The sequence below is a fragment of the Terrapene carolina genome, unplaced genomic scaffold (assembly GCF_002925995.2).
Source record: "Terrapene carolina triunguis isolate 2854851 unplaced genomic scaffold, T_m_triunguis-2.0 Scaffold69, whole genome shotgun sequence".
NCBI lineage: Eukaryota > Metazoa > Chordata > Testudines > Emydidae > Terrapene > Terrapene triunguis.
In genome coordinates this window covers 25,792,923-25,815,251 of record NW_020664420.1, presented here as the reverse complement: position 1 = coordinate 25,815,251, position 22,329 = coordinate 25,792,923, and the positions used below count along the sequence as shown (strand labels likewise).

The window sequence follows — 22,329 nt, the reverse complement described above, 5'->3', positions numbered from 1 at the left end:
ACAAATATTCATGTTCCAAATACTTATTTAGGTGGGGTAAATACCCAGCTGATGGAATGGAGCTATGACAATTTACACCAGCTGATGAACTGTTCACAAGTTTATGAATAAATGAGGACATAATTAAAAATCCTACATAATACATTATTTTTCTTTGGGTCTACTAAAAACATTATTAATCATTTATATTGTGCTGAAAGAGTACATAGTGCTTTACACTGTGTGATGGACTCATGGCAGAAATTCAGCCAATTCTTTACATTTTCAAGTAATGAGAAAAATGCACAAGTTGGATAAAATTGGGCCTGGGAAAAATTTTCACTTAAAGTTTCCGATAAGGTGCATGCATTTGCAAGAGCTCTGTTCTGATGTGCATCCTTTTGCCTTCGCTTTTAGTTAAAAACAAGCAATATAATTGCAAAATAGGTTTTGTAGATAGGATGATCCTGTATGCAGTATTTGATAGAAGATTTGAAAAATTAGGTTGTGCAGAAGCATAAAACTTAAAACATATAGCTCACCTTGGTGCAATCCTTATCCCCGCTCTGGCCTCTGTATGCCGGGCAAAAACACTGGACCAGTGTAACGGGGCCTCAAAAGCCCTGGTTCCATCTGGAAGACCTCCCTTAGTGCAGGCACTGCAGAAGACAGTCATAAGGCTGCCCTTTGAAGACCTCTTTGCAAGCCTTGGCATAGGGTTTGTGATAAGGGCAGGGCCAGCCAGGAGTGCAAGTAGGATGGTACACTCCAGTATGCAGTACTGGTAAGAGAGTTTTAGTGGGTATGGGGTACCGGAAAGACTTGAGGCTAGCCCCCCTGACTGGAGGGGGGTGGAGTTGCGCTCTGCTCCTTAAAGGAGCAGAACACAGCTAGGGAGGACATTCATTCTTTATATGGGTTTAACAGCACAATACATATGCTAAAAAACTTAAACAAAGGCTTTGTGCTGTATATTGTGCTGTTAAGTTGGTCAGGAGTCCTCCAGGGGAGGCGGGGGAACTGGGAGCCGCTGCCATGGTGTTTGTGTGATGGTGTGCACAAAGGTTCTATGGAGTAGAAATGGTGCATTGCTAATGCAAGTTATGGGATAAGGAAGTATTCCATGACAGTACTTACTTTACATATTATTAGGTTTAAATTGTTTCTTTTTTTTAATTGAAAATCTAAGAGAGCAAGAATGAGCAGGAAGAAAGAGCCATGGTACAAACAGAGAAGAAAGGCAATGATATAAAGCCTATTATTGCATGTATGATGCAAAGTGTGACTAAAATGAGTGGAAATGTGCTGTACCTAGGAAGAATACTTATGTACTCTCTCTCTAGGGAAATATACTGTATACAACAACTAACGTGGTTGCTGATGCATATTATTCAATAACAGCATTGCTCAGAAATTAATGCAACATTTCATTAAAAATACTGCTTAACAGATCATCACAGTTGCTACATGAAGCGCTTAAAAGTCAGGATATGCTACAGTTAAAATTACGTATCTTAGCACTGCCCCATTATATTATAATATATGCATTTTTATACAGCAGTTAATCACAGGTGGGGAAGAAGAATGGCCTTGTGGTTAAAGCACTAGACAGAGATGTAGGAGACTGGAGGTTCAGTTCCTGCTCTGCCACAGACTTCCTGTGTGACCATAGGGGAGTCACTCAATCTCTCTGCAAAAATAGGGATAATAGCACTTTCCCCATCTCCCAGGGATGGTATGAGGATAAATACATTAATAATTGGGAGGCATGCAGATATATGGCCCTCATCACCATATTAAGTACCTCAGACAGATAACATCATTGCTATGTGGCTGTGTCTATCTACAAAACCTGAACTCCTATAGTGTGCAAACTGGACTGCAGACAATGAAGCAGCTCTTTAATATTTATCTTCATTATGCAATGAGTGGACCTTTGCATCATTCAACTGCTGGCCAATTTGCACACTGAATGAAGCAGGGTTTTTTTACACACCACTCTTTGAATTCTAGTTGCGTTTCCATTCAGGTTCTTATACGGTGTCCATCACCACGACAACAGAGCACCTCTGCATTTGAGGGACTTCTGCTCTCAGTTATACCTGTGTACCTTTGTAGTAAGTCCTTTGACTTTGGTGGAATTACTCTGAATTTCATAAACTCCATGGAACAGTAGAGGCACAGTTATTTATAAAGTCCATGTTGTGACTCTGCCACACTGTCTAATGAATTATATTCATTAAAATACTAGACATGGGCAATTCCAGTCAGGCTATGATTGTGCAATCATAATTTTTCTCGCATATGAAAGAAAGTTTACAAAACACTTTCAAACTAACTCATACTTGCTATATTCATGAGTTTCAACCCATCCCAATGGCCAGGGCTGGCTCCAGGCACCAGCACAGCAAGCTGGTGCTTGGGGCGGCCCATGGAAGGAGGCGGCACATCCGGCTCTTCGGCGGCAATTTGGCAGTGGGTCCCTTAGTCCCTCTCGGAGGGAAGGACTTGCCACTGAATTGCCGCCGAAGAATGAAGCGACGGTGGTAGAGCTGCCGCCGATCGCGGCTTTTTTTTTTTTTTTGGCCACTTGGGGCGGCAAAAACGCTGGAGCCAGCCCTGCCAATGGCTCCCATATAAGCCAAAAAGTAGATACAAGGGACTCCATGATTTACTCCCTGATATCCTCTTTCAAATATGAAGCACCTCCTAAATTTCCAGAGCTCTATTTGCCAACATATATAATTCAACCTATGGTCACTTTAGAAAAATATACACTCGTATTAAGAAGTAACAGTACACTTGATAAAACTATTGTCAAAGAATAGAACAAATATGCCTGACATGTTATGTTCTTTGGAAAAACTGCAGTGGTTTTTGCATTTCAGTGAAATTTGTATCAAGGAGATGAATAAATGCTGGGCTGCTTTTGGAAGATGAAGGCATATCCACATATGCTCATTCTGTAGAAGGAAGGTGACCCATATGAAAGAAAGAGGCAGCTTTATATTAAAAATGAGTAGCATTCTAAATGGGTTTAGAGAAATATAATTTTAGTATCTATGTTTCAGTGCATTATATAACATTTTAAATCTTTGATACAAAATAAACAACATTTGTTAAGTGCTTGGTCAGTGAACACATTTTGCATCAATTCTTGAACTTGTAAGTAACAAAGTGTGGTTTGTAATACAAAAAGCGTGTCAGTGCTTTTCTAACAGCTCTTTTGATAATTATGTGGTTGGGCACTTTGAACCTACTGAATTAAATAGCTACACAGTAACTTTTCTTGGATAGTTCAAGAAGCAACCCTACTGGCTACTCCAAGTTACAAAGTGAGGGTGCCTCTAGAAAACACAACACTTACAGTATTGCTGGGCACAGGGGCGGCTCTATGTTTTTTGCTGCCCCAAGCACGGCAGTCAGGCGGCCTTCTGCGGGCGGTCCGCTGGTCAAGCGGATTCGGCGGCGTTTCTGTGGGTGATCTGCCAGTCCCACGCCTTCGGCGTACCCGCCGCCGAATTGCCGCCAAAGCCGCGGGATCGGCCGACCTCCCGCAGGCATGCCGCCGAAGACTGCCTGTCTGCCACCCTCACAGCGACTGGCAGGCCGCCCCCCGTGGCTTGTCGCCCCAGGCACCCGCTTGCTGCACTGGTGCCTGGAGCCGCCCCTGGCTGGGCACATCAGTTTGAGAGTCCAAATGTGCATCTGCTTATTTGCAAACAATGTGCAATCAGCTGTGCTTGTAATTATTGTGAGCATAATTTTACAGGCCTGCTAAAAGTCAGATTCTGGTTCAGACACTTGTATGACTTAAGGGATCAATCCTGAATAGTTTTGTTAATAGAAATTTATTTCATGGAATGGCCGTTTCTACATCTGGATGAACTAGATTAAGAGGGAAGAAAAGCCCTTGGAATTGCAAGTTTCATGCAAGCTCTGCAATTGCCCCTTTCCTCTGGATTATCCCTTTGTCAAATATACCTGACTGCATTTGGTGCATGCTCAAGGTTTGAAAGTCTGGCTTAGCCAATTGCCAGTCCATTATGAGAAATGACTTTTGAATACTTTGTTCTTTTGAAAATAAGGAACATATGGTAAAGAGATTATGATTACTACTTACAACTTGGTTTCTTGCATAATTTGGGCTGAAGAATTATTTCACTTGATAAAAAACATGAATAGACTATTTTCCCTATACAAAACAACCCAGAATTTTAAAATGGAATTTCTCTCCAAAAATGAGTAACAGCTAAAGGTATTTCCTAACATATTACAAAATACTATAGGGTTGTTGTTTTCCCTTTTTAACATCCACCTATATACTTGATTTGTTTGTTGTTGTTTTTTTCTCTTTTTAATAAACACGTCCATGATGGAGTTTAGAAAATGTTGTGACCATCAAATTTATAACTATATTTATAGCTTTACAGTCATATATTTGAGGCAGATCTGAGGACAGATCATTGTTTAATTGCAACATATTCTCCTTTGGTAGAATTCTTTATTTCTCCATTTTCTTCTTTAGTGGCCTTTTGAAAAATCCAACCTATATATGGCAGAAAAAAGAGAATGCAATTCAAAACTGGAATTTTAGAAACATGAGACATTTTGGCAATGCTTAAATGTTTTTATTTACTGTTTTAATGCTTATAGATGATACAAATTCACTTATCACGGAAGTACAATGTTGCTTTAATGGATTGGAACAATAATGAAATATCTCACACTAACAGACGAACTGAGAGTAAAGTTAATGTACAATGATTGCTGAATCATTGTTATGCTGACGGAAAGTGTCAAAGATTTGTCAAGTCTTCAAACAAACTAGAAGACTGTTGAATAAATATTAGTTTACTGTTTAAATTCCAGATTTTCCAGTGGCTATGCATACTAATTACTAACATACTAACTGAGTTTTGGCTTTGAGGAGACTGCCCACTTGTGGCAAAATATTTAAGCACAGCAGTAAAACAGAATATCTGTCTTTAAATTATAATATGAAATTTGAATTGCTGAAGAATATCAAGCCTGAAGTCAATAAAAAAATATTTTTATAATGCTACACTCTTCATTTAATTTTTCAGCTAATAACAAATATATTGTTATATTTTGCAGTGTTGATGAGAGCAACAGACAGCTAGTTATGCAGCATATTTATTCTACTCAGAATCACCACTTAACAGGCCAGTTTTTGTTAACCTGCAACATGGCACAAACAAAACCTCCTTTGGTGCATGAAAATCGGGTAATTTCATGTCTAACATTATCTGTGAATTTTAGATGCGCAATTTTGAAGATGCAAAGGTAGTGGTGGCCACTTTTGAAAACTGGCCCCAACATATCAAGGTATTTGTTAGTTTTCTACTAGTTCTGCTGATTTTGTAAATATGTAAGCGCTGGAGGTATTTTCATCGTTACTTCATTTTAATTCTGCAATGATTAAGAATCAGTTAATAGGTACTAATGACACAATACCTACATTTTGAAATTCACTAATGATTTTGGTTGCTAAACTCGACACCTTGAAAGGGCCTGGTTTTCAGATAGTGGATGCATAGCACTTTCTGATAATCAGGCCCCTTTAATGTGTCTCAAGTCGGGCACCCAAAAATCACTATTCACTTTTGACTTTATTGCCTAATTCATATTTTTATACATATATCATATAAAAATGAAGGGTTGAGATCAACTGAAGAAATATGAGCAAAATGTTGTGCCTACCATGAGTGTACATGCAAATCAAGTGACTGTGTGTGTGTAAATGGCTAGCTAAGAATGTAATCAGTTTACTTATATGTTCAAATGGCTGTACATGTGAAGTAGTGTATCTGCATGGATGAATGTGTGAAATTATATGTGGATTCTTGGATATGGACCTCAAGACTCCCACTTTAAAAAAATGTAGCCTAAGGTATACAGTTTTATTGTTAAAAGAGAAAAAGGCTATGAATCAGTACCAATACTAAAATTTTACTAGCACCATCTCTCTAAGGTACTGCTGTAAGGTATAAAACAGACTGGCAATAGCAAGTAGACTTTATGGAGTTTGACTCTTCTCCCTTTTCATGGTATAGAAATTTTGCTTGGGAAAGTTAGTAACTCTAATCTTAGTTTACTATTTATGGTTACAACAATGGTCTATTTCAAGAGGTATTAGAAATGGCTTTGAATCATTAAAGGTCTTGCAAGGTTTTCAATGCTTATTGTGGGATGCTGAGAAACCTTAATTCCTACTGAGTTGACTGAGAGTGGAGGGCACCCAGCACCTTCAAGAAGTACTCATAACTTTTCAGGATCAAACCATACATACCCAGAGTTAATGCGTGATATCTGTGAGTAGGTATTTAGGGCCTGACCCTCAGAGGTGCTTTGACTTTCCAAATTTTAAAGAAAGTCTGAGACTGTATTTCAGCTTAAGCAACCCAAAATTCAAGGAACTCAGGAGAAACCTGGCATGGTTAGCTAAAATTAGTTACCATTCTGTATTGTATACCTTAACTACTTCACTGTGGTGAATCAGTGTTAGTGTTCCACAGAGTGGCTCCAAGGTATTTCAGTGAAGCTTTCATTATTTTGATTCTCTGAAGCATGACCAGACTGAGCTGGCTTAGAAATGATTTCACAAGATGAAAGAATTTCTTGTTAGTAGGACAAAAGTGCAAAGCAGCGCTTTTTCTAAGCATAACTGTGTCAGAACCCACTTTTTTCTGACAAGAACTCTAACTGAATCGAATTTGAATGAAACCTCACTGCTAGAAACCTCACTGGCACATATTGATTGTACTCAAGTGGTTAGAATGGTCTATTTTACTTAGGGGAAAATGAAATTTCATTAAGTATTTATTATGATATTTTACTAATTTAGGGATTTATTATGTTTGTCAAGTTCTAATGGTAAGAACACAGGACTGAGCCCTTAAACATCTATGTAAAAATCTAAACACAAAACAAACAAATGTGTAGCTTACCTTCCACAATGCAAATATAAGAAGTGCAAGAATCAAGAGTCCAGCAAAGGCACTCAGTAAAATGACCCATAAAGGGATGCTGCCAGGGTGAAGTTCTCTTGAAATTATAATCATGATCTGTGAAAATTATTCGAAAGGTAAATGGTAAAAACAAATATTTTCTCTAAGTAACAAAGTAGCATAACTTGTATCACCTACTGTAGATATTGTAGTATGACTTTCAAAAGAACCCTATAGTTTCATTTTGTGGGTAGAATTTAAAGGATGAAAGAGAATTTAACCCTCAGTGTGAAAATTGATATTTATGTAAAGTCTCACAAGATGTGTAAAATTCACACAAAGGGCCAGTTTCCTCAAAGGCATTACAAGCTTCCTCCAGAAACTCTTCAACATCAACAACCTCCTTCATAACACCATCCCTACCACCATGGATATCATCTCCCTATATACCAACATCCCTCACCATGATGGCATCACTGTCTGCCTCAAATACCTACAAAATAATGAACACTCAGAAATCCACCCCAAATGCGTAGCCAAACTCATCCTCACCAACAACTACTTTATATTTAACAACAAACACGTTGTCCAAACTATGGGAACAGCAATGACTAGTAAGATGGCAACCTCTTTATGGGACACCTCATAGAGGAATTTCTGAAAAAATGCACCACAAAAATTAATGATATACCTGAGATACATCAATGATATTTTATCCTCTGGACAGATGACCTAAACTTCCTCATAGATTTCTACCACAACTTCAACCACCACCACCGATCCATCAAACTCTCTCTACAACATTGTCACACCAGCATCAACTTCCTAAAGACCATGATTGGACTCAACAATGGAACCCTACAGACAACTATATACAAGAAACCCACGGATTATTACATTTACCATCACAGATCCAACAACCACCTCAGACATGCCAAGAAATCTGTTATCTACAGCCAGGCACTCAGGTACCACAGAATTTGATCCAAATAGGAAGTCCGAGGTACACATCTAAACACATTTAAATCTGCCTTCACTAAACAAGGACACACCATCAAAGAAGTAGATTGTATCATGGAATGGGCCACCCAAATACCCAGAAGAACCTGCTTCAATATAGGGGGAAAAAACACCTCACTTACCACACACTTCCAGTTGTTACCTATCACCCCACATGGGGTATCATCTAACAATTATAACCCATACTTGATGGGGACCACATCCTGAAAGAAATCTTTCCCAAACCCTGCCGTCTAGCCTTCAGACAACACTCAACCTCAACAAGCTCCCCACGGACCAGGACACACTAACTCAAAGTGTGACCAGACCCTGCCAGAACAACAGATGGAAAACCTGTGGACATATCTCCACTGCTACAATGATTGGTAGCCCCAGAATAAACCTTTCAAGATCCATGGGTCCCACACATGCCTATCACAACATGTGGTATACCTCAGAGTGCATCAAATGCCCCAGCAACAATTATGTAGGTGAAACCAGATAACTGCTACACTCTCGAATGAACTCACACAGAAAAATGATAAAAGGCAGAAATATCCTATCACCTCTGGGTAAACACTTTTCTCAGAATGATCACTGTGTATCTCACCTCTCAGTCCTCGTCCTCAAAGGAAACCTGCTCAACACCATCAAAAATGAGCCTTGGAACTTAAATTTGTAACTCTGCTGGACACTAAAAAACAGACTTAATAGAGACACTGGTTTTTATGACCCTTAAAACAATTTGTAACACACCCTACTGCTTGCTAACCCTTAATTGCTCACTTCATTTTAAGTGGTCTCCTACAGCATGTGTGAATCCCTTATGCTTAACAATCTGTCCCACCTTGTATTTAGCTCAGACACTCTTGTTTTTTCCTCCAGACCTGAGAAAATTCTGAGACGCTTGAAGGCTTGTCCCGTCCACAAACAGAAATTGGTCTTATTAAAGACATTACCCCACCTGCTTGGTCTCTTTCATATCCTGGGACCAACATGGCTACAACAAACTGCAAAGTACCTTCTAATTAGCAGTCGCTGTTTTATTTATCATAATTCTGCTACTGAGTCACTGTAGTATTCTAATGAACTATATTTCCTGAAGTGTGATGGGGTACACAAACCCCAGACTGAAGGGTTAAGGAATTACTCTGGGCTCAGCCAGCTTCACCCTGCCACACCTGTAGCAAATGTACCAACTGGAGAAGGAACTAACAGGCAGGAGAGCAGCTCATTTGGGGGCAGACCAGGGAGAAGGGCAGACCTGCTACCAGCAGCTCCAGGGAGATGAGCTGAGGGAAAGGCAGACTCTCTCCCAAAACAACTGCCTAAAAGCCCCTCCCTGAGGGAAGGGAGGGCCTATTGCAGAGACATACTGAGAGAGAAGCATTGCCCTCATATGAACTCTGGACTGGGTTGATCCCCTTAATTTTTGTTTGAACTATCCCAACAGGGGAAAGCCTTGGACTGAGCTGGCCCAGGAGGCTGGGCCATACCCAAGGAGGAGGCAGTTGCCCTCATGCTGCCTTACCCCAGATGGCGACCTTGGGACAATTGCAGGGAGGTGATAGGAAGTGGCCCAGGGAAGGTTGCCTTAAGCCTCCCCAGCTGTCAGAACATGGGGCCCTGGGTTGGAGCCCAGTGGAGTGGGAGGGCCAGGGCTCGCCTACCAACAACCCCCCTGCATGTCACTAACCTAACCACTAGGCAGCGCTCTCCTACCAACCAACCCTGAGCGAGGGCTGTCACAAAAAGTTTATAATTCTGGCATAAAATTTCCCAGTTTATCAATGGTTGTGATTCACAGATAGGATTTTTAGTAATACTGGGAAATATTTATTTTATTTAAGTTTGTGTTAAGCTCCTAAAAAAGAGATGCGTTCATTCATGAGTACTGAAAATGCATGTGGAAAGGCTGCACACTATGGAGTGTCTACAGTACATGCTCCATGATTCAGAAGAGCATGTTAAGGGCTTAGCTTCATGAAAAAGTTGCAGTGGTTTAACTAAATTTGTGATTTTTAAACCAATTTAGTTAAATCAATATAAAAGGCTGTGTAGAAAATCTTCTCATTCTAAACCAGACTTATTTTGTTTTTTCAGTTTTATGTGTAATTGGTTTAAACTGAACTGAAATAAGAGTTTCCACACAGGGCCTTTCACCATTTTAAACTTAAATTGGTTAAAAAAATTAATGTAAGTTAAAACAGTGCAACTCTCTTGTGCAACAAGGCCTTAAAATTTGTAAACTAAACATTTAATTTCAATCACTTCTTATAATTAAAACAAGGTATTTCTGATTCATATCACACTGTAGAGGTAGCTCCATTTATCTTCAAGAGAAGCCAAACCGCATTTTAGATTATGGTTTAAATTTTAATCTGTGTTTTTAAAGGAATGTATGTAGTAAAATAAAGAAAAAGCTCATGGCTCATCACTGGCATGTAATCAGTTTGTAGTTCTCAAAGCAATATGTACAAGAACTAATTCATTCTGAAGGTCATTCTTTCAGAAATTCTTGGGGGCACTGCACAGTAACATACAGTAAGCTTTTTACCCAGGGTTACCAGTGGAGTTATCTAATACAATATTACACAAACCAGAAATTACCCTAGAAAACAATACAATAAATTTATGTTGTATAGTTTTATACAATCTATTCTAAGATGTTTTAAAGAGTTAAATAAAAGTTACAAACTTAAAAAGATAGGATAGCAGAGATGATTATACTAGCTCCCATTAACAGGCAATGTACTTTAATAGGAGCTGATCAGGCCATAGGAGCTATTGCAAATGAGGATTGCACAGCCAGGATGGATGTAGCTTTAAAAAATAAAATCTTATTTTCATATAAATACTCTTGGTAATGAAGAGGAGGAAACAGAATGAGAGGAAAATATTGCATATAAGCAGAATTGTTTCTAAAGGACATTTGTTTTTCCAAGACTACCTAGGACAGCTGCTTTTTAAATTATTAATGTTTTTAAAAGATTCATTTTAAGTGTGTCTCATATCCACATGGATAGGGGAAGCACTAATTTACTGCAATGGTTAGCTCCAAATTAGATAGATAATTTTCCACTTCATATGTAAATTGATAAATAGCATCGTTTTTCTATCATTCAATATTATTTTAAGCTAGTTCTGACTTTTTTTTTTTACTCTGAATAGATAGAAAATTATGGATCTCTTCCTCAGAGAAGTGTGGTTCACTGCGGCAGGTAACATATCAAACATGTCATTAACAGGGTAAATCCTATAATGGGTGTCAGAGACTAGGGTCGCACATACCTCTTGTTTTTGATTGGTTCCTCTCAAAATCAGTGATGAGTTTTCACTCTGAAGTAATGCTCTTACACTGAAATTTAAACTGTGAATACTTGCCTGAAAGAAAACAGATTCCACGCTTTATGTTAAATATTTTTAAGACTGAAATTCCAGAGATGAATAACAGCATAGAACTAGGTTCAGGTTGTGAGGTGGTAGGAGAGCAAAATGGAATGATAAATAGAAAAATTGCAGAGAGGCATAGTGGCATGCTACTAGGATTATTAAGTCAAATCTTATTGAACAATTTTATTAATGAATCTAGACGAGTGGGTAAACAGCACATTAATTCTGCACATGATGCTAAAGTTTCAAACAACAGTGAAGACAGAGAAATAATTCACATGGACCTATGGTCTGATCCTGCAACATGCCAGGCACTCTCAGTACTTGTAGGATTGAACCCCAAGTATAGTTAAAATTATGGGAAAGAAACAAAAAATATGAAATTAAGATTCACATATTTAAAGCCCCGATTCTGCAAAAATTGCACATGTGAATACCTTAAGTATGTAGGTATAACTAATGAGCATCAAGTTCAGTGCATACATAAGCGTTTGCAGGAGTGGAGCCTAATTCATCTCCAAAAAACAAGGCAAAGCTTATATATTTAAAGGGAAATGGAGTCTTGAAAAACTGAATTGCTGAAATAGGAGTTTGCAATGTGAAATGTTAGCTAAAATCTGAATACTATTTTGGGTCATATACACAGAGGCATCACATCACAAGGTCCCTTCCAGTTCTATGAGTTAGGTATATCTCCATATATTTGGGGGCAAGGGATAGCTCAGTGGTTTGAGCATTGGCCTGCTAAATCCAGGATTGGGAGTTGAATCCTCGAGGGGGCCATTTAGGAATCTGGGGCAAAAATCTGTCTGAGGATTGGTCCTGCTTTGCACAGGGGGTTGGACTAGATGACCTCCTGAGGTCCTTTCAAACCCTGATATTCTATGATAATAGTTCTTTTCTATATAGCTCTGATGAAAATGCATTTTTAATTCTGATGTTCTAAGTACCTCAGTAACAAAATATATGTAGGTTAATTTCAAGAGAATTCTTAAAATAGTAAGGGAACAATTTCAAGTACTAGAAGACTGAAGATTAAAAAAAAATATAACTGTCTAAGCATTATATTTGGCTTAATATTGTTTCAAACCCATAGTTATACTGAATGTGGAGAAGGCTTACTTACTTTTATAAAGGTAGGTTTCCATAATCTTAATGAAATGTTCACTTGAGTTATATCAGATGGGGCCAGAGTACAATTAATAGATGCGTAGTTGTATGTATCAGAGTCCTGTTTAAATGTTTATGGACAGGAATTAGTCATTAAACATTTTAATATGACTCTCTAGAATAAAACATCCTATGTATAGACTAGTGATTTGTAATTTGCTATAGTTTACGTGTGTGCTATTAACACTAAAAGAATATTGATTACTGGAGTTTGGCTAGACAAAAAAATTACATAGAAATAACCAAACTTACTTTTTAATTCACAGTTTTTGGTAGATTGATCTATGCAGAAACTTGCAACAATCTTAAAATGGAGGCCTATCACTTTCCACTTTACATAGCCATTTACATCTGGGTAAACTGCCTGGCAAATGTAACAGATCAGAATGCTTGCATTTTGTATCTACTTTGCATAGTTGGAAATGACTAAACAAAGTTGCCATGAAGTGGAAGTTCAGGCCTTTAAAATATTACTTAATATTTATTTCATTAGACTAGAAGGACGAGGATAAAAGATTTACACTGATGTAAATAGGCATAGTTCCACTGAAGTCAACGGAGCTGTACTGATTTACACAAGTGGAAGATCTGGCCCAAAGATGTGTAGTTCAGTTTCATGTGCAGCTTTTGCAGCAAGAGCTAATAAAAATGATAGCATGTTACCTTTAAAGGTAACTCCTTCAGCTATTAAAATATACTAGACGTAATTATATGGAGCAATGTCTTAACAGTATTTATTAGAAATATTCTACTCAAAACATTCCAGGTAAATACTGCAATTAATGTACACATTTTAGACAGGCTTACCATCACTGTATCTTTTGTAGGTTCTTTTATTTTTGCCAGATCAAATCGCATCCCAGAGTTGATCTTGAATGGATTTATAGGGTGACTGGTTTGGCAGATTGCATTCTGTTAGAAAAAATACCATCTCTCTTACTGCCCAAAGGTCTAAAATAATAATATTCAAAAGCTCCAGAAATAGGTCAGTATTCCTAAGATTTAGCAACTGTAATAACAAGATCATTTTATAGTATACCCATTTCTATACTTTTGTTAATAACCAGAGTGTAGAAGAGCAAAATGAAGGTGACATACCTTTTGAAGCATATTATTTTTATTACCTTTCTCATTACAAATATGACACAGTCTTTTATGAGGTAATTTAGGCTACATCTAAACTGCACACCATTGGCGGTGGTAAGTAGTGTGCATGTACACCTCTACCCCAATATAACGTGACCTGATATAACACGAATTCGGATATAACGTGGTAAAGCAGAGCTCCAGGGGGGCGGGGCTGCACACTCCGGTGGATCAAAGCAAGTTCAATATAACGCGGTTTCACCTATAACACGGTAAAATTTTTTGGTTCCCAAGGACAGTGTTATATCGGGGTAGAGGTGTAGCTACATGCTTCAGTAAAAAGCTGGATGCTGCTGAAGCCTTTCAGTGCCCTAACCACTACGCCACGCTCTTAACAATAAATGAAATTAATCTTGATATCTTCAAATTATTGTTCAAACACCATTAAATAAAGCTAGGCATTATTTTGTGAATGGCTACATTTCTAGAAATTCTTCAAGAAGGTTTACCTCTTATTCCAAATCCAGGTTATCATTTAGATTGCAATCAAAGCTAAATTTAAGCGCCCATATGTAATCAAATTGAGTCTTTCATTTTCTAACACCAAGCACAAAAAAGGAAGAAAAACATTTAAACTTTAAAATAAAATGAAGGTGAATTCATGTTTATAGTCATAACTTACATCTGAAGATGACAATCCAGTTAGGTAGAGAATGGGGTTTTTGGATAAAGTCAAGTTGGGGAATGAAACCTGTAGAGTGAGTTGTGGCACTGGAAAGTGTTCACCTTTTTCAATCTACAAGAAACAAGAACAACTCTGTATTTCCTGCTTTCTAGTTAGCACCTTCCTTATCTTATTGGTGTTTGACTGTGGGTTGTTCCCTCTCTCCCCCCACCCCCCTATAGAATCATAGAAAATTAGAGTTGGAAGAGACCTCAGGAGGTCATCTAATCCAATCCCCTGCTCAAAGCAGGACCAACACCAACTAAATCATCCCAGCCAGGGCTTTATCAAGCCGGGTCTTAGAAACCTCTAAGGATGGAGATTCCACCACCTCGCTAGGTAACCCATTCCAGTGCTTGACCACCCTCCTAATGAAATAGTGTTTCCTAATATCCAACCTAGTCTTCCCCCATTGCAACTGGAGACCATTGCTTCTTGTTTTCATCTACCACCACTGAGAACAGTTTAGTTACATCTTCTTTGGAACCCCCCTTCAAGTAGTTGAAGGCTGCTATCAAATCCCTCCTCACTCTTCTCTTCTGCAGACTAAATAACCCCAGTTCTCTCAGCCTCTCCTCGTAAGTCATGTGCCCCAGCCCCCTAATCATTTTCATTGCCCTCCTCTGGATTTGCTCCAATTTGTCCACATCCCTTCTGTAGTGGGGAGACCAAAACTGGACACAATACTCCAGGTGTGGCCTCACCAATACTGAATAGAGAGGCATAATCACTTCCCTTGATCTGCTGGCAATGCTCCTACTAATACAGCCCAATATGCCGTTGGCCTTCTTGGCAACAAGGGCACACTGCTGACTCATATCCAGCTTCTCATCCAGTGTAATCCCCAGGCCTTTTCTGCAGAACTGCTGCTTAGCCAGTCGGTCCTCAGCCTGTGGCGGTGCATGGGATTCTTCCTTTCTAAGTGCAGGACTCTGCACTTGTCCTTGTTGAACCTCAGATTTCTTTTGGCCCAATCCTCCAATTTGTCTAGGTCACTCTGGACCCTATCCCTACCCTCCAATGTATCTATCTCTCCCCCCAGCTTAGTGTCATCTGCAAACTTGCTGAGAGTGCAATTCATCCCATCATCCAGATCATTAATAAAGATGTTGATCAAAACCGGCCCCAGGACCGACCCCCGGGGCACTCTGCTTGATACTGGCTGTCAACTTAGCTATTGATCACTACCCATTGATCCCGACAATCTAGCCAGCTTTCTATCCACCTTACAGTCCATTCATCCAATCCATACTTCTTTAACTTGCTGGCAAGAATACTGTGGGAGACCATATCAAAAGCTTTGCTAAAGTCAAGATATATCACATCCACTGCTTTCCCCATATCCACAGAGCCAGTTATCTCATCACAGAAGGCAATCAGGTTGGTCAGGCATGACTTGCCCTTGGTGAATCCATGTTGACTGTTCCTGATCACCTTCCTCTCCTCCAAGTGCTTCAAAATGAATTCCTTGAGGACCTGCTCCATGATTTTGCCGGGGACTGAAGTGAGGCTGACTAGTCTGTAGTTCCCTGGGTTCTCTTTCTTCCCTTTTTTAAAGATGGGCACTATATTTGCCTTTTTCCAATTGTCCGGGACCTCCCCCGAGCACCACGAAGATTCAAAGATAATGGTCAATGGCTCTGCAATTACATCAGCCAACTCCCTCAGCACCCTTGGATGCATTAGATCTGAACCCATGGACTTGTGCATGTCCAGCTTTTCTAAATAGTCCTTAATCTGTTCTTTCACCACTGAGGGCTGCTCACCTCCTCCCCATACTGTGTTGCCCAGTGCAGCAGTCTGGGAGCTGACCTTGTCTGTGAAGACCGAGTCAAAAAAAACTTGAGTACTTCAGCTTTTTCCACATCATCTGTCACTATGTTGCCTCCCCCATTCATTAAGGGACCCACACTTTCCCTGACCATCTTCTTGTTGCTAACGTACCTGTAGAAACCCTTCTTGTTACCCTTCACATCCCTTACTAGCTGCAACTCCAGTCGTGCCGTGGCCTTCCTGATTACACCCCTGCATGCTCTAGCAATATTTTTAAACTCCTCCCTAGTCATCTGTCCAAATTTCCACTTCTTGTAAGCTTCCTTTCTGAGTTTAAGCTCACCAAAGATTTCACTGTTAAGCCAAGCTGGTTGCTTGCCATATTTGCTATTCTTTCTGCACATCAGGATGGTTTGTTCCTGCAACCTCAATAAGGCTTCTTTAAAATACAGCCAGATCTCCTGGACTCCTTTCCCCTTCATATTAGCCTCCCAGGGGATCCTGCCCATCAGTTCCCTAAGGGAGTCTAAGTCTGCTTTTCTAAAGTCCAGGGTCCGTATTTTGCTACTCTCCTTTCTTCCTTTTGTCAGGATCCTGAACTCAACCATCTCATGGTCACGGCTGCCTAGGTTGCCACCCACTTTTACTTCCACTACCAATTCTTCCCTGTTTGTAAGCAGCAGGTCAAGAGGAGCACGACCCCTAGTTGGTTCCTCCAGCACTTCTACCAGGAACTTGTCCCCAACATTCTCCACCATCTTCCTGGATTGTCTGTGCATTGCTGTATTGCTCTCCCAGCAGATGTCAGGGTGATTGAAATCCCCCATTAGAACCAGGGCCTGTGATCTGGAAACTTCAGTTAGTTGTCCGAAGAAAGCCTCATCTACCTCATCCTTTTGATCCGGTGGTCTATGGCACACACCCACCATGACATCACCCTTGTTGCTTTCACCTCTAAACTTAACCCTTCATAATTATGTAGTCAGCCAATGGTGAAAGGGAGCATGATGTGAGCTCCATTACTTTTATTCCAGCAGCAGACAGGTATTAATTGTTCTCCAGAATTAGCAAATACAGTTTACTGTGTGTCTGATGAATAAATAGGTGGATGCAGAAAGAAAGCAAGAGAAAGAAAGGATTCAGTCCGAGTTTCTATTTTGACATGTTCTACATTTCTCGCCACTCCCTTGTACAGCTCATCTGCTTTCCCTTTAGGACTTGTATTACATGAGTTCCTTGTGACTTTTCTTTCTCTTTTGAACTCTGTGTTCAAGTCCAAAACAATGCAGTAGAAGAGCCATTGTTGGGAAAAGGAAATGGCTTTTGGCAGCAGTCCTGGCTGGCTCAAAGGAACGTTCTTCCCCAAAGACCCTTAGTGCAGCTCTAAAGCAACAGCCTTCTTGCAGCTCCACTCCTTCCCTATCTCAGCTCAGTCTGACTTGTTTCTGATATCACAGTGGCTTCTCTCTTTCTCATTCTCTCTCTCTCTCTCACACACACACAAATTTCTGCTCCTTCTAAATTGGCACTCTGCAGGAGGAGGTGGGGAGGAGGACTATCACTTATAAGCAGGGTCCCAAGCTAGTAGCAGGGACACTCTATCAGATCTCTGACTACCCGCTCTGCAGCCCCTCAGCTCCTGCCTTTATTCAGTCAGGTAGGGTTTAGAAATCAGACAATCCCACCTAAAACATTCTCTTAATGTTAAAATTAAGACAAAGATTGGAGAATATTGTATCTAAATGTTAATGTTTAAAAAGTATGGGTGGGATATAATATAACAGAGGGATAACAATTTCACCTTTGTAATTACTGTATAGAAAGAGTTAGTCCTTTCCCAACGCCCATCTATTACAGACAGAAAGTTGCTGATTCAGACATTTCAAATGGATAGGACTAATATTCAATGCTAGATTTAAAACTGGGAAACAGGGATGTTTTAGGGATAATTAAAATCAGTCCTGCTACAATGTGAGGGATTTATAACCCACTAAATGTCTTTTCCAGCCCAACTATTCTACTTTGCCATCTTCATTTAATTAGAAATGCAAAGTCCTTAGAGCATTGCACTTCCTTTCTTCAAAGCTGGCTGGTTTCTGGAAATATCAATTCTCAACAATAAATACAAACTGTAATGAATTAAGGGCAGCTTCTAGTTTCAATGGCACATATTTTCCCATTGACCATCTGGAATGGCTCCATGGCCCACAGATCACATTTGAATACTGCTGATATATAATATTTTGAAAGCAAAAGGCACAAAATGCTGCTGTAGGAGATTTAATATGTTGCATATGTGACACTTAGGTAATAGGTTAGCAAAGGACATAAATGCATTCAACCAGGTTCAAAAACATAGAACTAGTCCCTTTACAATGCCATTGTAGCTCCTGTTACTTACCGTATAGTTTATGTTAACTTCATCCCCAATGTTTTCAGTTGTATTAATATAAGCAGGAACTGTATCATTTGCTGCAATTATAATATGGCATTCTTTGGGATCTTTGAAATTACTGTGGGTTAAAAAAAATAACAAAACCTTTATAATCATGCACTCTAAGTTAATTATAAAGATCTTTTTGTTACTTAAGTTAATCCTCCAGGGCTAATTTTGTTACAGTAAGTGTGCTACTATTTCCATTAATGCAGAAGTCATTGGTTTTCTACAAAGTGCATGTCTTTTTAAATATTATGTACATTACAAATCCCTTGTTTAGTTAAAACTATATCTGAACAAATCATTCATAAAAGAAAGATGGATTCAAGGCCTGATTCTACACTGCCTTGCTCAAGTTGAGTAGTACTTCATGCCAACCCTAGTGCCATGCAAAATGGGCAGAATCCTAGTAAACAAACAGAAAAGAGCAAGGAGGATAAAAACAGATGGCCAAATTTAGCTCTATTCCATATGGGTAGGACTTATATTCAAAACTCGATTTGACATCCATTTATTAGGGATGATTTAAGTCAATGAAGTAACACAAAGAGCGGGAAATGTTTTTCAGAAGCACAAAAGGGAGTTAGGCACTTAACTGCCTTAAGATGCTTTGAAAATCCCAGTTGGAATGAATTTAGCCTAATCATTTACATATACAAATATACACACAGCACATCCCATATTGATATATGTAGGCATACCCTGTACACATATTTCTAAGGATAGAACTCAACTTAATTTCAACTGTTCCTGAGAGCAAAGAATATATTTTTACTATGGCAGAACCCTTGAGTTAAAAATGTATATGTGAACCGATAAAAGGCTTTTGAGAATCTGGAAATTAATGACTAATTTATGAAATCTTATAAATAAAATACAATAGAGGGCCAATACAAAATGCTAGTTTTCACTGGGAGGGGAAAGCTGTGCTTTCTAATGCACCTGACACACCTCTGAATGAACAGAACAAAGTCTGAGAGTCAGCAAAAGCTGCTATTGCACTAGTCACTATAAATCACATGCAAATAAATAAAAAGTGGCTGCAGTCTGCTATGGACAGTGTCTGGTCCATTTCAATAAACCCTTGCCTTTTATTCAGGAGACCAGTGTTTGTCTTTTGTGTACATTACCAAGTACAAGCTAACATAGTCTCTTTAAATGTTTGCTGTATCCCATACTAGAAAATTAAGTACAGAAAACATTAATACCTGAAAAATTTTAATCCTATTTCATATTTTACTGGGATTCTAATGTCTCCTCCATTGTCAGTCAGGGTCTCAAGTGGTTCTTCGCTGTCACTAGAACAGAACACACACCACTCTGGTCAGATTATGATACTCCTCAGTACACAGTACGTATAGTTGGTGGGGAGGGCTCTGAGAGACTGAAATACCTGCAGCTGTGGATATAAAAAACCCCACTGGCCACTTCAAGTTAATTATGGTCTTTTAAAAATAAATTGAAATGGCTCTTTCCAGTAAGTAAAAGGTACATACTGCATTAGGCCAAAGTCAAAATTACACCCTTGTAGAAATGAGAATACAAACTGCTGTAGATTGAAAATAGCTACATTATATCAAGTAGGGCCATCTCCATCACACAATCCCTGTAATTTCCTGTGACAGCATATATTACAGGCAGGTGCAGTACAATTTACCCATGCAGCTATGGCAAGGTACCTCAATCTTGACTTGCTGCAACACCATTGCTATTTAAGGCCTAGGCCTCTCTCCTTGGCAGAGACTGCAAATTGTATTACAATGTATGGTCATTTTGTGATCAGAACAGATGTCTTCTGTGGTTGAGGCTAGCAAATCTGAGTCACTTGTGTCTCACTGGCCTCTAAAAATGAATGTCCATTTATTTAATCTATCTCATTTGATAGCCTCAATCCAACCAATAGTTCTGTACATCTCTAAAGCTGGCCATTCTAGACATTCAATATTCTCTTTTGAACAAAAAAACCAAACCAATCCCCCCCCCCAAAAAAAACCCCCATCTCTGTCATACCAGCTGGAGTGCAAGCTATACAGTGACTAAAAGGAAAGCTTGAGATATAAAAGCAGTAATTTTGGTAACTAACCTTGTTACATACACCTGAACAGTAGCATTTTCCAGAAGATAAGAAGCATTGAATTGGAATACTATTCTGAAAGAAATCTGGGGGAGAAAACATATTTTAAAAAGATACTAAGAAAAGGAGAGTAAAACTCAGCTAAACATTAAAAGGTATTCAGATGAAAACTGGCTAAATTCCTAAGTCAAAAATCTTGGAGTCCATACTCAGTTTTTAGTCCATCTAACTGAATGAAGCGACAAAGAGTCCTGTGGCACTTTATAGACTAACAGCGTCTGATGAAGTGGGTATTCACCCATGAAAGCTTATGCTCCAATACTTTTGTTAGTCTATAAGGTGACACAGGACTCTGTCGCTTCTTACAGATCCAGACTAACACGGCTACCCCTCTGACTGAATGAGTAGGATTTTGCCCAAAATAAAAAGGAAATCCAATAGCAACCAGATTATTACACTGCAGGGCCAATTTTTCAAAACTGGTGACCCAGAATAAAATTGAATATATAATGTGTGTAAAAAAGGTCATTAAAATAAAATTGCATATTTAAATTCCAATTTGTAAATTTAATTTCCTTGATTTAAGAATCCTACATCTGTTGATCTCGAGAGCCTGGTACAACAGCTATCAGGTCTTTGGGGAGGGATCTGTACACAAAGCCTTGGTAGTATAGCTGGAGTGGGTTGTTTCCCTTCCGCATTTAGAAGAGGCTGCTGGGTTTTCATTTCTTCATACTAACGTGATGGCACTTTTAATACATGGCAAAGGTACCTAGAGTGCTGAATAAGCATTTTTTAAATCTATTGAATACATCTAAACAAATAAAGAATCCTGAATTTTACAACAATTTACTGATGACTATAATTAAGGCCAATATAGCCTAACATGGCCACTTGGAAGGTTTTGAAAGCTCTGTTCTAAACATGCCTCTCAGCATCACTAGACAGATTACACTGCAGCAGTTTTGCTTTGGTTTAATGAAAATGTAGCATTTGGTAATTATATGATATAACAAGCTTACAGACTAGTTTGTTAATCTAAAGGAGTTTGAATTCAAGCTCTTTATTTCTCCATTGGTTTAACTGTGTGCACAACTTTCGTATAAAAGATCCAGAGAACATTGTCTGGGCAATTTGAGCATATAAGGAAGTCAGGAAGAGGCCTAGAACAGGAATTTGCTGGGACTGTTTATCAGCCAATTAGATGAATTAATATCTGAATGCAAATGAGGGCATGAAACATCTAGATTTTCAGATTGAGTGGGAATTGAAGGACTCTAGCCACCGACAAACTGGCAATTTCAGTTGGAAAGTAAAATGAGAAGACTTTTAAGCTGTGAATGGGAACAATAAGTAGTGGGTTTTGTCCTGATTTGTCTACATGGTAAGAACAGCTTATCTAGTTGCTACTGGTCAGAGACTGGAATTGGAAAAGTGTGTATGTTGGTGTGTGAGAGAGAATCTAAGGTAATTTATTATATCTACACAAGATTTGGTGTACCCCAAAGGAATAAGATATTTTATCCTAGAGCAATTAATTGTCCTTATTTTAAGCTATTTTACAAACATTGAAGTCCCAATTTAAAATGCTGCATTTGGACATTTGATTTAATCACCAAAGAATACATCTGGGCTACCAGAAATTTATTCCTAAAATATAAAGAAATAGGCTACAATTGTTTAAACATTTCTTGTGCAAAATGTTGAGGTTATAGAACATTTT

General features: G+C 38.9%; 1 protein-coding gene across 1 annotated transcript in view; it reads right to left on the bottom strand.

The window, feature by feature from the left end:
- Positions 1 to 4,357: 4,357 nt before the first annotated feature.
- The window catches only part of ITGA1 (integrin subunit alpha 1), a 110,470-nt gene continuing 92,498 nt past the window's right edge, over positions 4,358 to 22,329 (bottom strand). The window contains exons 22-30 of the mRNA XM_024210125.2: positions 20,616 to 20,692; positions 19,741 to 19,830; positions 18,497 to 18,608; positions 14,281 to 14,394; positions 13,320 to 13,424; positions 12,469 to 12,573; positions 11,241 to 11,333; positions 6,951 to 7,067; positions 4,358 to 4,528 (exon numbers count right to left, since the gene is read on the bottom strand). Coding sequence (XP_024065893.1) covers positions 4,484 to 4,528; positions 6,951 to 7,067; positions 11,241 to 11,333; positions 12,469 to 12,573; positions 13,320 to 13,424; positions 14,281 to 14,394; positions 18,497 to 18,608; positions 19,741 to 19,830; positions 20,616 to 20,692 — 858 coding nt within the window. The 3' untranslated portion in view covers positions 4,358 to 4,483. The remainder of the gene's footprint in view (positions 4,529 to 6,950; positions 7,068 to 11,240; positions 11,334 to 12,468; positions 12,574 to 13,319; positions 13,425 to 14,280; positions 14,395 to 18,496; positions 18,609 to 19,740; positions 19,831 to 20,615; positions 20,693 to 22,329) is intronic.